A 12,693-nucleotide genomic window follows, 5' to 3' on the forward strand; every position below is an offset into this window, starting at 1 on the left:
GCAAGGAATGCTGTAGAATATGAGGCAATAAATTCTTTCCCCATTTCAAGTGTATTTAACAAGTGAAAGTCCCATACACCCAACATGAAAGCTTCTCCTCTAGGACTCCCCTACAAAAGGCACTGCCCATTGTAATATGGAGGGAAGGCTGTAGGTTTAATCCCTGGCCTGTGCTGTGCGAGCTTATCTCAATTGAGGCAATGATTGGGCCACTAGAATTAGCCTCAGCAGCCATGGGTTTGGGAGATTAAATTTTCCCACAGGCATTGGGAGCCCAATGTTGGGACCATTTCTGGGTTCCATCTTGTTCATTTCTGTAGCGTGCCTGCCAGCTTAATTTTATGTGAGATGGCCAATTAGTAGGCAGCCTCACTGGGACTGGTGAGTGCTGTTCAGGCAGAGGGAGAGCAAGAGGGCACCTCAAAATGGAGGTGCTCACGAGATGGCATACAAAAAAACAAAAGCCTAGAACTGTCAGGGGCATCAGTCTGGAGGGGCAGCGACTCTACATAAATGTATTTGGCCGCAGGTACTGTTTACAGTCCTTCCGATCCTTTATACTGGCATGTGCAACAGGCTATGAAGATGCTATGACTTCCCATCATGGCTGCATCCAAAGCGTTGCTGAGCACAAGACAGAGCGGAGGGCCCATGCGTGCTGGCAACCTTGCCTTCCTCTCCAAAAATTGCTGTTAATTGAGGTCTAAAGTGTCTTAATTGCCTTCCCACCTCCGGTGAGCGGGTTCCTGATTCCACTGACAGCCAGCCCCTGGGGAACTCGGCTGGAGGTGGCACTGCGTGGGGTGCTGTCCTGACAGGTTTTTCTCCTATTTCCCCAGCCTCCGAGGGGACGGGAAAATTCCAACCAATATTATCAGCCAGGGTTAACATTTCCAGTTGCTATCCAGTGATTTTCTGCTGAAAAATGGACATGAGGAGAGGCCTTGGCTTGTTTATCTCCATGGGGATGCCCATTGATCAGAAACTCAACTGGACTAGTGGCATAAATGCCTCAGAGGCTGGGTATTCTGTGGCATGTGGCTCACTTCCTGACTCCCCAAATCCTCTCCACCACCTACAAAGCACATGTCTGGAATGTGATGGCGTGCAGCTCCAACAACACTCAAGAAGTTTGCTTGATCAACAGCCCAGGGACCAGCCCACCTCTCCACCACTGACGCACCATGGCTGCAGTGTGTACCATCTTCTTTGGCAGCACCTCTCGAACCCGCAGCCTCTAGGAGGATAGGTGGTTTAACGGCGATGCCCTCCACAGCCAAACAGCCTATACTTATCACTGATCAGGCTGGATCTGCCAGATAGTTCAGCAGTCAGTCACAGCTGAGGAGAGAGGACACAGCAATGCCTGCAGAAATGTGATTGAGCCTCAGTAATGGTGGGTGAAGAGCTGCCTGTGTCACAGCTGGTCTCACCTGTCTGGATGAAAGATCATGGCACTGAAACATAACAAGGTTGGGCACAGATAGGGTGGGATTTTCTGCTTTGTGCCGTTGCTGGCAATATGTCACTGACTGTCACATATACACAGTAGGTGGGTCACCTTGTGGGCAAGATATTGAAGGTGTACTGGCTAACAGGCCATCCATCACAAGGCCCAAAGGTAATTTTCACTTTGAATCCCCCCTCTTTCCTCATGTGAAATGCCCACGTCTCCAGCTGCCACCTGTGCACAGTGGTCCAGTTGAGGCTGCAGTGCGGACACTGTGAATGGGAACTCCTGTTCACCATGTTGCCATGTGTTGGTTCCCCGATACAACATGCAATACCATTAGGCCTAAAAATTAGGACACCACTTTAATTCCCGTCCCAACTGTATCTTGACACGTTGTAGGGGTCACTTCTTTTTCCATTGCCCTGCCCTTAAAGACAGTGGGCATAAAGTTGACTTTGGGTGGTGGCGGGAAACGGGTGGAAACAAATTGGCAGCTTATTTTACATCCTGCCTGTTTTTCTATTCAATTGACTTCAATGTACAACGGGCAGCTGATTAGCTATCGTTCCTTTAGCGCTCCTTTAACCCAAGACCAATTTCACCCCCAGGCACTCACGTTTTGAAATGGTTCCCTAGGAATCAGCAGACCAAAGATACTTTGCCCAAGTCATCAGGATCAATTTTTAACTCACTAAAATCAGTGTCAACAGGGTGATAACAGCCTCAAAATAGGGTTGGTGGACTTACCCCACCATATTAACGTCTACACCCCGCCGCCTGCCATTTTTATAGCAGCCTCACTGGCTGAATTGTCTGCTGGTTTCAGGTGGGAGGCCTGTTTTAATGTGCAAGTCAGGGTCCTATGCTGTGCATAGAAGCCTAATTGCCATGAACTAGTCTGAGCTCGCGTCTGTACACTCTGACCAGTTTCACTGGCGGGACCGCCAAACAGGATCCGAAAAGCTAAGTTTTAGATCACCTTTGCAGAGCTGAGAGGAACAGGAGTGGTCCTCTAGGACCCACAAAAATAACTGGGCTGCTGACGTCCTGGGCTCTTCCTTTCTGGAAACACAACCCTCCGCAGATCTTACCTTACTGTCTGCTGGGTGGGCTTTGGCCTACCTGATATCGCACAAGCCCGAATAAAGCGAGCTGCATTGGGACACCATTTTGACCCCCAGTCTTTTTGTTACCAGAGCAGCTGGACAGCAAGTTGTTGTTGTTTGGTGTTCAAACAAAAATTACTAGACAGTAATCCAGCAATTCTGGTTGATTTATCACTTCCCAATGATGCTGAGGTGAATTGTAGTACCTTAATCGTTGACCCCAGCAAGGATGAACTACTTAACACAGGCCAGAGATCACACTTGGGACTTTCTGGTCTTAAGTCTCAGTCAGTGGTAGCTGCAGCTTAGAGGGAGCATTCTCACCTCTGCATCAAAAGATTGAGAGTTCCAGCCCCACACTAGAGACTTGAACAGGTAATCTGGGCTGACGTTCATCTGAGGCAGTGCAGCACTGTCGGAGCTGTCATCTTTCGGATGAGACATTAAACCATCTACCCTCTCAGGTAAGAAGCAAGGAAGTTTTCCAGTGTCCTGTCCAACATTTAACCCTTAGTCATTTATTTAATTGCTTTTGTGGGAGCTTGCTATGCACAATTTGGGCTGCAATGTTTACTGCATTATAACAGTGACTATGCTGCAAAGATATTTCATTCGTTGTAAAGCGCTTTGGGACATCCTGAGGTCATAAAAGGTGCTATATAAATGCAAGTTCTTCCTGTTATGACACAGGGCCTTGCATTAATCGACTAAATTATTGGACGAGTTGGTCCTTAAAGTCCTTCTGCTCAATGTAAATAATATTAAATTGTCTGGCAAAGTATATTATTGAAGTAATCATTTCTCAGACTTACTCAGTATCACCTCGGACTGCATTGGCATTGACAGGGCTGGGTGCTTCACCTCACAGCTGAACAAGGCGTTATTATCCAGGTCAGGATTCAAAGTCCAGGTGATCATGGCCCGGACTTCAACAGTCCCGTCGCTGACGGGAATCTGGGTGTGTCGGAACAGGTACTCTGGATCACTGGGATAAATCCATCTCGGGAACTCCCGGCTAATGACTGTCTCTGGAATTCTTTCTGCTTCAGTGGTTGCTGGAACAAGGCTATCAGTGATGCTCGGGGAGGGCCTCTCCGTGAAAAGCCTGCCTCCACCTTCAAAATCCAACAAGGACAAAGATTTTTGCATCTTCGTGTCATCCATATCCCGGCTGATCAGATTCTGAGGGACTCGACTTTTTCTCATACCTGCATCTGAAGATGTCTGAGACACGTGGAGAACTTCAACCAATTCGCCGTCTCGCTTGAAATACACCTACCGGGCACACACAGAAATGTTAAAACCTTCAGGAAACAGGCAAGATTGAATGCTAAAAGGTTTCAGGAACTGAAAATGGTCATTTGGACTAACAAGCTATTCCATTTTGATGGACCAAGCCAACCGACCCACCTTCTTAACATATCCTCAGACCCCTCTCAAACCTGAGGTTTTGGATTGCCAAGATATGGGTGTGTTGGGATACAAATGAAGGGGAATGAAGTCTACAGTCTGGTGTGTTGGGGTATAGTTAACGGTTAATGAAGTCTACCATCTTTTGCATTGGGATACAGTTAACGGGAACCAAAGTCTAATGTTATTGAGTGTGTTGGTATACAGTTAATGGGTAATGAAGTCTAATGTTATCTGGTGCATTTGGATCCAGTTAATGACTATGAGTTCTAATGTTATCTGGTGTGTTCGGATATGGTTAATGGGTCGTGACATCTAATGATATTTGGTGTGTTGGGATACAATTAACGAGTAAAGAAAAGGTAATTAGACTGTTAAGTGAAAAGGAAGAATGTGCAGGATTACGGGGAGAAGGCGGGGGAATGGCATTAAATGAATTGCTCTTTTGGAGAGCAGGTGCAGACGTGAAGGGCCAAGTGGCCTCCTTCTGTGCTGTAACAATTGTGTGATTCTGATTCTATGGCACAGTTCTGGATCAGACCATTGTATTTGTCTTTCTTTTTTAAACTGTTCATGTGCTGCAGGAGTCTTCACCTGCCATCTAAAATGGGAAATTGTCCTGACGTTCACAGCAAGGGTTAAAAGAAGAGAAGGGAGTTATCTGGTCTCTGCCTGTGCACAGTGCCATTGTGCTTGTTGCATTTTGCTGGGACTCAGATGCAAGGAGCTGGAAGCATTACAAAAGACCTCAAAGTAGCTAAGGTAGTGAGGAATCCAAGAAATTAAGGTATTGTAGGGACAGGCAAAATCAGACAAAAAACCATTACTTTCTGGCTTGCCATAGATGGAAAACAACAACACTAGCACTGTCACAGGTTGGGGACATAGGGAATTCCTGTCAGTCAGTCTTCACATCTTTTTTGTAGGAGTGATGGTGGGGGAGGGGGGTTGTTGTTGTGGGGAACTGAAAGCAGCCTATTTATGGCTTGACACAATCACATTATTCATGGTTCCTATAAACATTGATGGTCATTAAAGCATTAAGTGAACCCTTCCACTAATTCACCTGTTGGAGGCAGGAACACTTCAAAGGCTTGCGAAGGCATAGCAAACCAGGAGGGTAGAACTTTCAGCGTACTGCATCATGAAGCAGTCAAAAAAAAAATGAAGCAGTCCCATGTGGCTCTGTCCTTGCAGTTCCTATCTGACTGTGAATTCTCATTTACCATATTGAACATAGCACAGTCCAGGGTCTATCGTAACAGTGGAGCAGTTACAGGCTGTGCTGCCAATCCTGCCTCCCTAAGAGCCACTCGGCCCTCTCCTACTGTCCAGCTGCCCCACACCAATGGCAGAGTCATTGAATTAGCCCCTAGAATGGCTTTTCAGCGTAACATATCAGGGGCCGGACATGAAGAGTGAGGGAGAAAATCAAAACTAAATAAAATTGCAGTCCCCTTCCCTCATGCTGCAAACGTACCGTGGGAGCTGGCTTCCCTCCAGAAACAATGCAAACCAGCGTGAAGTTCTGAGCCTCGTAGCGACTGAAAGCTGCTGGCGCGTCTGCTGCGATGACTGAGATTGAGGAAGGGGGTGCTGGAGGAGAAAAACATTTGAGGTTTCAATATGTGTTACTGTAGAACAGCAGAGCTAGTACATCACAATAAGGAATGTCAGTGAGACTATTGCCGGGGAAAGTGGCTTTACTGCAGATTGCAATTTGTTACTGCTCAGAAACGGAAACTTTCCCTGTCTCTAGCATTTCCTTTCCACAATTCTAGTTCTCCCAGCAGTAAGTCTCACTGGATATAAGATTTGCTGCTCAAGTAATGCAATTTTGCAAACAGTGGGTTAAATATACAGACACACACCATTTTTTTTTTCTTATTTTTTCATGGGATATGGGCATCACTGGCAAGGCCAACATTTGTTGCCCATCCCTAATTGCCCTTGACAACTGAATGGCTTGCTAGGCCATTTCAGAGGGCAGTTAAGAGTCAACCACATTGCTGTGGATCTGGAGTCACAAGTAGGCCAGACCAGGTAAGGATGGCAGATTTCCTTCCCTAAATGACATCAGTGAACCAGATGGGTTTTTACGACAATTGATGATGGTTTCATGGCGCCATTCATGAGATTACCTTTCAGTTCCAGGTTTTTTCATTAATTAAATTTAAACTCCACCAGCTGCAGTGGTGGGATTTGAACCCATTTCCCCAGGGTATTAACCTCAGCCTCTGGATTACTAGTTCAGTGACGGCCACATTGGTGACCATGAATGTTGATTTCTTTTTTACCATCAACTGAATATGTCACCTTGTCTCTGTTACTCACATTCCTCCTTCTGAGCCAGAAAGCCCTGGTTTCAAGTCCCAGTCCAGAATTTAACCACCTGATCTGTGTTGACATTCCAGTATTGAAGGAGTGCTGCATTGCTGGAGGTGCTGTGTTTTGAATAAGACAATAAACCAAGATCCTGCCTCTTCATATGGGTTTTGAAGATCCTGTGGCACTATTTAAAGGACAACAAGTCTCCTTTACCCCACAATGTTTTGGAACAACAGACTGACAACTGCCAGTGAGACATCTCAGATTTGAGAGCTTTGCCTTATATCTATTGAAAAAGTAGTTACCCTATTAATTTTCTCCCCATGTTTCCTGAAGGCAATCGACAGGCTGGGATATGACGGCTCCTCCTGCATCACCAGCCCTCCAGCGCCTCACCCAATTAACCATATTTAGTGTTCAAACAGTCAATCTTGGCAACATACTTGACCATGGGGTGCCACACCACTGCTCCCGATCCTATCCTCAGCCGATATCCACACACCTGCACTTTCCAGCAGAAGTCATTAGATAGCAATTAGGGGTAGGAAGCTGGAGATAGATTGGATTCACTTTGAACACAGATTCCAGTGGCCAAAAGTAGTTTCCTAACCCAGGTTCCAGAGGTGAAAGGGCCAATGTTGCCTGAACACAGCAGCACCTGATACCTGTTACAGAGAAATGATGAACTTACCTGAATGTCTTTTTGAGCCTAAACAAATCGCAAGATAGATTCAGTCCATCGCTGCTCTGACAATCTAAACAACCCACAGCTTCCCCTCCTCAACCCAGCTACTCAGGTTTGCACTGTTCATGTGGCTGTTCCTGAAACAGCTTTTCTGGCTTTGGGTGACCCATTCTTACCTGGTGTTTTAGAATATCCTCTTGCTTATATTTATGCTTCATTACAGACCAACAGGATATAAGTTTCATCCTCCTTGTTAAGAGATTTAAATGTACATGGGTCGTACACACACAAATCTCTAAATGTGGCAGGACAAGTTGATAAGGCTGTTATGTGACATCTATAGCTTTATAAATAGAGGCAGGGACGTTATGGTAAATCATTGGTTAGGCTTCAGCTGGAGGGCACCACACTTTAGGAAGGATGTGAAGGCCTTAGAGAGGGTGCAGTGGAGATTTACTAGAATAGTACTTCAGTTATGCAGAGAGACTAGAAAAGCTCGGATTGTTCTCTTCAGAGCAGAGAAAGTTAAGGGTAGATTTAATCGAGGTGTTCAAAATTATGAGTGTCATGTATTTGTATATTATGCGAATGATATGATGAGGTAATAACATAAATAAACACTTCCTTGAACTGGCCATGCTTGGTGTCCATTTTGTCTGCAAGTGTGAACCCAAATTTATTACCGAAAATGGTGATAGGGATGGGTCAAACTCTATAAATATAGGCAGCAAACGGCAGCAGGGACTGCAGTGAACAAGATTAGCCAGCTCCCAGTGACCTACCTCCTCTGATGACAGAGCTTTTGGCCCCAAACTGTCTTCTCAGTTGAATGGGATAGAAACATAGAAAATAGGAGCAGGAGTAGGCCATTCGGCCCTTTCAGCCTGCACCACCATTCAATATGATCATGGCTGATCCTCCAAACTCAGTACCCTGTTCCCGCTTTCTCCCCGTATCCCTTGATTCCTTTAGACCTAAGAACTATATCTAACTCTTTCTTGAATATATTTAATGATTTGGCCTCAACTGCTTTCTGTGGTAGAGAATTCCACAGGTTCACCACTCTCTGGGTGAAGAAATCTCTCCTCATCTCAGTCCTAAATGGTCCCCTTAATCTTAGACTGTGACCCCTGGTCCTGGACTCCCCCGCCATCGGGAACATTCTTCCTGCATCTAGTCTGTCCAGTTTTGTTCGAATTTTGTAGATTTCTATGAGATCCCCTCTCATTCTTCTAAACTCTAGTGAATACAAGCCTAATTAACCCAATCTCTCTTCATGCATCAGTCCTGCCATCCCAGGAATCAGTCTGGTGAACCTTCGCTGCACCCCCTCCATAGCAAGAACATCCTTCCTCAGAGAAGGAGACCAAAACTGCACACAATACTCCAGATGTGGTCTCACCAAGGCCTTGTATAATTGCAGCAAGACATCCTTGCTCCTGTACTCGAATCCTCTCGCTATGAAGGCCAACATACCATTTGCCTTCTTAACTGCCTGCTGCACCTGCATGCTTACTTTCAGTGACTGGTGCACAAGGGTACCCAGGTCTCGCTGCACCCTCCCCCCGCTTTCCCAACCTATTGCCTTCAGATAATAATCTGCCTTTCTGTTTTTGCCACCAAAGTGGATAATCTCACATTTATCCACATTATACTGCATCTGCCATGTATTTGCCCACTCACTCAACCTGTCCAAATCACACTGGAGCTTCTCTGCATCCTCCTCACAGCTCACACTCCCACCCAGCTTTGTGTCATCTGCAAACTTGGATAGCTTACATTTAATTCCCTCATTTATATCATTAATATATATTGTGAATAGCTGGGGTCCTAGCACTGATCCCTGCGGTACCCCACTAGTCACTGCCTGCCACTTGGAAAAAGACCCGTTTATTTCTACTCTTTGTTTCCTGTCTGCCAACCAGTTCTCTATCCATGTCAGTACCTTACCCCCAAGCCCATGGACTTTAATTTTGCACGCTAATCTCTTATGTGGGACCTTATCAAAAGCCTTTTGAAAGTCCAAATACACCACATCCACTGGTTCTCCCTTATCTATTCTACTAGTTACATCCTCAAAAAATTCCAGTAGATTTGTCAAGCATGATTTCCCTTTCGTAAATCCATGCTGACTTTGTCCAATCATGTCATTGTTTCCCAAGTGCTCTGCTATTACATCTTTTATAATGGACTCTAGCATTTTTCCCACTACTGATGTCAGGCTAACTGGTCTGTAATTCCCTGTTTTCTCTGTGCTTCCTTTTTTAAATAATGGGGTTATATCAGCTACCCTCCAATCTGTTGGAACTGTTCCAGAGTCTATAGAATTTTGAAAAATGACCAGCAATGCATCTATACTATACTGGGTCCTAATATGTATGGGATTCAAGCTGCTCATTTGGATAAGAGAATATTTTCAACCACTGACTAGACTGGTTTTAGGTATCACTGTTACGGACAGCCGCAGTAAAGTGTTTACTGGGCCACTGTGAATTTGCAAACAGGACATAATGGCTGCACCTAACAGAATACATCGGTAGGCTAGGAACACATCACAGAATAGCACAGTACAGTAGGAGGCTATTCGGCCTATCAAGTCTGCGCTGGCTCTTTTGAAAATGAGAGGGCTCAAGAACCATTCAGTTCGTGTATTGAAGGAATGGTCATGTTTTTCAGAGCTAATAATATCTTGGAACTTGAAGATTAAAATAAAGAGGCCAAAACTCAGAATAAGGCAATTCTTGAGCGCAAGAAAGCAATTTTGCTAATGGAAATTGGCCTAGAAGTGTATGGCACATTAACAAACCTTCTTGCTTCCAACAAGGCAAAAGATGTGCTGTTCAAAACAATCATTACCAAGTTGGAGGAACATCTAAGCCGCTAGAGACAGCAGAAAGCCACAAATTAGGAACCAGAAAATCAGAGAAGTAGTGAAACAGTTGGTGAGTACATTATGGCACTGAAGAATTTATCACACATTGCAACTTTGGCACATTCAGCGACTGTGCATTGGTGGATGGAAGAATCCAATCAAAGTTATTAAACACACAAAATCTTACATTTGAGCTAGTGTGTAAGATTGCTCTTTCCATGGAAATGGCATCAAAGAATGTTCAGGAATTTCTTCCAATGCCACTGACTAGTACAGCTTCTGTCTACAGTCAGCAAGTGGAGAGACCTAGTCAGAAGAGTGCTGGTGAAAGTGGTTTAGTGTCTTGATAATGCTGTAAGGGCAACCACACGGCACAAGCATTGCCAAAAGAAAGGCCAAATTGCAACTGCTTGCTGAGCAAGGAAGGGAACTCATTCAAGTGGTAATGGAAAACAGCAACACCACAAGGGTGGAGTTTGCAATCTTGAAGTGAATCCAGAGTGCCTATGCGAAGAGGAGCTCAGACTGTACAGCATTTATGGCACTCGCAATCACTCAAATGACAGGCTTTTGTACAATGATGTTGGTAAATCAACATACGCATTGATACAGCTGCAGATTGCTCCATTATGAGAGATATGTACATGAGCAAATTCAGTGACGTACGTCAAACTGAGAGCACAGTTCAGTTGAAAACCTACTGTGCTGAGGTGTTAGAAACGTGTGGATAAATGGAGTGCAATGCCCAATATAAGGGCAAGCCCCTCAAGTTACCCATTGTGGTAGTGAGATATGTCAACACCAACATTAATGGGCAAAGATTGGCTTCATAATTTGAAGTTAGACCGGAAGCATGTTTTCCAAATTGAGATGACCAAGAAGCTTGATCAGCTATTGAATAGTTACAGCAAGATTTGAGGACAGCTATGAAGGCATAATCGATGTGAAGCGCACATCCGCATCAGACCTGATGCAAAACCAGTATATTGCAAGGCTAGGCTGGTTCCTTACGCCCTCAAAACACAAAAGGTTGAAGAGGAGCTAAAGTTACTGGAGAGAAATGGGATGTTAATGAAAACTGATCACAATGATTGGGCAACCCCAATTGTAGTTGTGCCCAAGTCACACAAAACCGCAAGACCGCAAGTCGCAATCGGTCAGGCAGTGGATGATGAGCAGTTTCCACTGTCGACTTCTCAAGATTTGTATGTGGAGTTAGCAGGATCCAAGCTATTCACAAAGTTGGATTTGTCCCATGCTTATGCATAGCTCAATGCGGATTGAGAGAGTCAGCAGTATCTCACAATAAACACACACATGGGGTTATACTCCTACAAGAAGCTGCCCTATGATGTGCAGTTTTCCCCAAAAATCTTCCAAGCTACAATGGATAAGACTTTGCAAGGAGTGCCACATTGCTTGTGCATTCAGGATGATGTGTTGATCGCGACCGCAACAGAGCAAGAGAATCTTGAAGTGTTGGATGAAATGTTAAAAAGGCTCAATGATCACAATGTGAAGTTGAAAAAGAGTAAGTGTACTTTGGCCTGGAAAATCAGTGAAAAAGGACTACAGCCAGTAAAAGTGAAGATAGAGGCAATAGTCAATGCTCGAAAGCCTAAAATGTGTATCAGCTTAGATCTTTTCTAGGCAAAATCCAATACTACTTGCGATTTCTGCCTGAGCTTGCAACAGTGTTAGTTCCTCTGGATGAGTTGTTGAAGAAAGATGTGAAATAGGAATGGTCTAAAGCCCAGCAAGATGGTTGTGATGCATGTAAGAGAAGCTTGACCAGCGATGCACTACTTGTTCATTATGACACAAATAGTGACCTGAAGCTAGCATGTGATGCTTCAAACTATGGAGTTGGAGCAGTGATCAGTCATGTCATGGATGATGGTCGAGAGAAGCCCAGAGCATTTGTGTCATGTACCCTGACCAAGAATGAACACAGCTATCTGCAGATAGAAAAGGAAGGACTTGGAATCATCTGTGGAATCAAAATATTTTACCAGTTTTTGTTGAGTAGAAACATCATGCTAGTAACAGATCATAAATCCCTAATAGCTATTCTGGGACCAAAGTTTGCAATATCGACGATGGCAGCATGGTGGGCTGTATTTCTCTCACAGTATGAACACAGCAGCAAATACTGCAGTTGGAAAGAGAATGCTATTGCTGACACACTGTTGTGTTTACTGCATAAGGACTCAGAAGTAGGCTGTGAAGGTGGTATCTTCACAATAGGAGTAGTAGATGATGACTTTCCAATCACTGCAATTGGAATTGCAGCTGAAACTCAGAAAGACTCATGTTGAAAAGAGTTTATGAACAGACATTGAATGGATGGACAGGATTTGACCAGTGTACAGATTAGGAACTAAAACCATTCCACAATCATCACAATGAGCTGTCATGTGAACAGGACTGCACTAAGTGGGGTCATTGAGTGGTGGTTCCGAGTTCTTTGAGAGATAGGATTGTGGCAGAACTCCATACTAAACACACAGGAATAGTCAGTATGCAATCCACAGCAAGAGGTTTTGTTTACTGGGCTGGTCTAGACAGTGACCTAGAATCATTGGTTAGCAAATGTACTATCGCCAAAACTATTGAAATAAACTGCCTAGAACCCCTTTGCAATCGCGGCCATGGTGGACTCGACCACTTCAATGAGTTCATGTAGACTTTTGTGAGAAGGAAAATGACAATTTCTTAGTACTCATCAACAGCCACTCAAAGTAGAACGAAGTCAAGCACGAGTCAAAATACCAATGCTGAACGAACAATAGATGAGTTACAGTCTATTTTTGCTTGTATTGATTTACCAGAGGAGCTT

General features: G+C 44.5%; 1 protein-coding gene across 2 annotated transcripts in view; it reads right to left on the reverse strand.

Moving 5' to 3' along the window:
* igsf21a (immunoglobin superfamily, member 21a) overlaps positions 1-12,693 on the reverse strand; it is a 275,559-nt gene that overhangs the window by 78,806 nt on the left and 184,060 nt on the right. The window contains exons 7-9 of one of the 2 annotated variants that reach the window (XM_068017449.1): positions 5,450-5,565; positions 3,768-3,834; positions 3,372-3,674 (exon numbers count right to left, since the gene is read on the reverse strand). In XM_068017449.1, coding sequence (XP_067873550.1) covers positions 3,372-3,674; positions 3,768-3,834; positions 5,450-5,565 — 486 coding nt within the window. Of the gene's footprint in view, positions 1-3,371; positions 3,835-5,449; positions 5,566-12,693 lie in introns of both variants that reach the window. The other variant, XM_068017448.1, reaches the window with a different exon arrangement.

The sequence above is a fragment of the Heterodontus francisci genome, chromosome 37 (assembly GCF_036365525.1).
Source record: "Heterodontus francisci isolate sHetFra1 chromosome 37, sHetFra1.hap1, whole genome shotgun sequence".
Lineage (NCBI taxonomy): Eukaryota > Metazoa > Chordata > Chondrichthyes > Heterodontiformes > Heterodontidae > Heterodontus > Heterodontus francisci.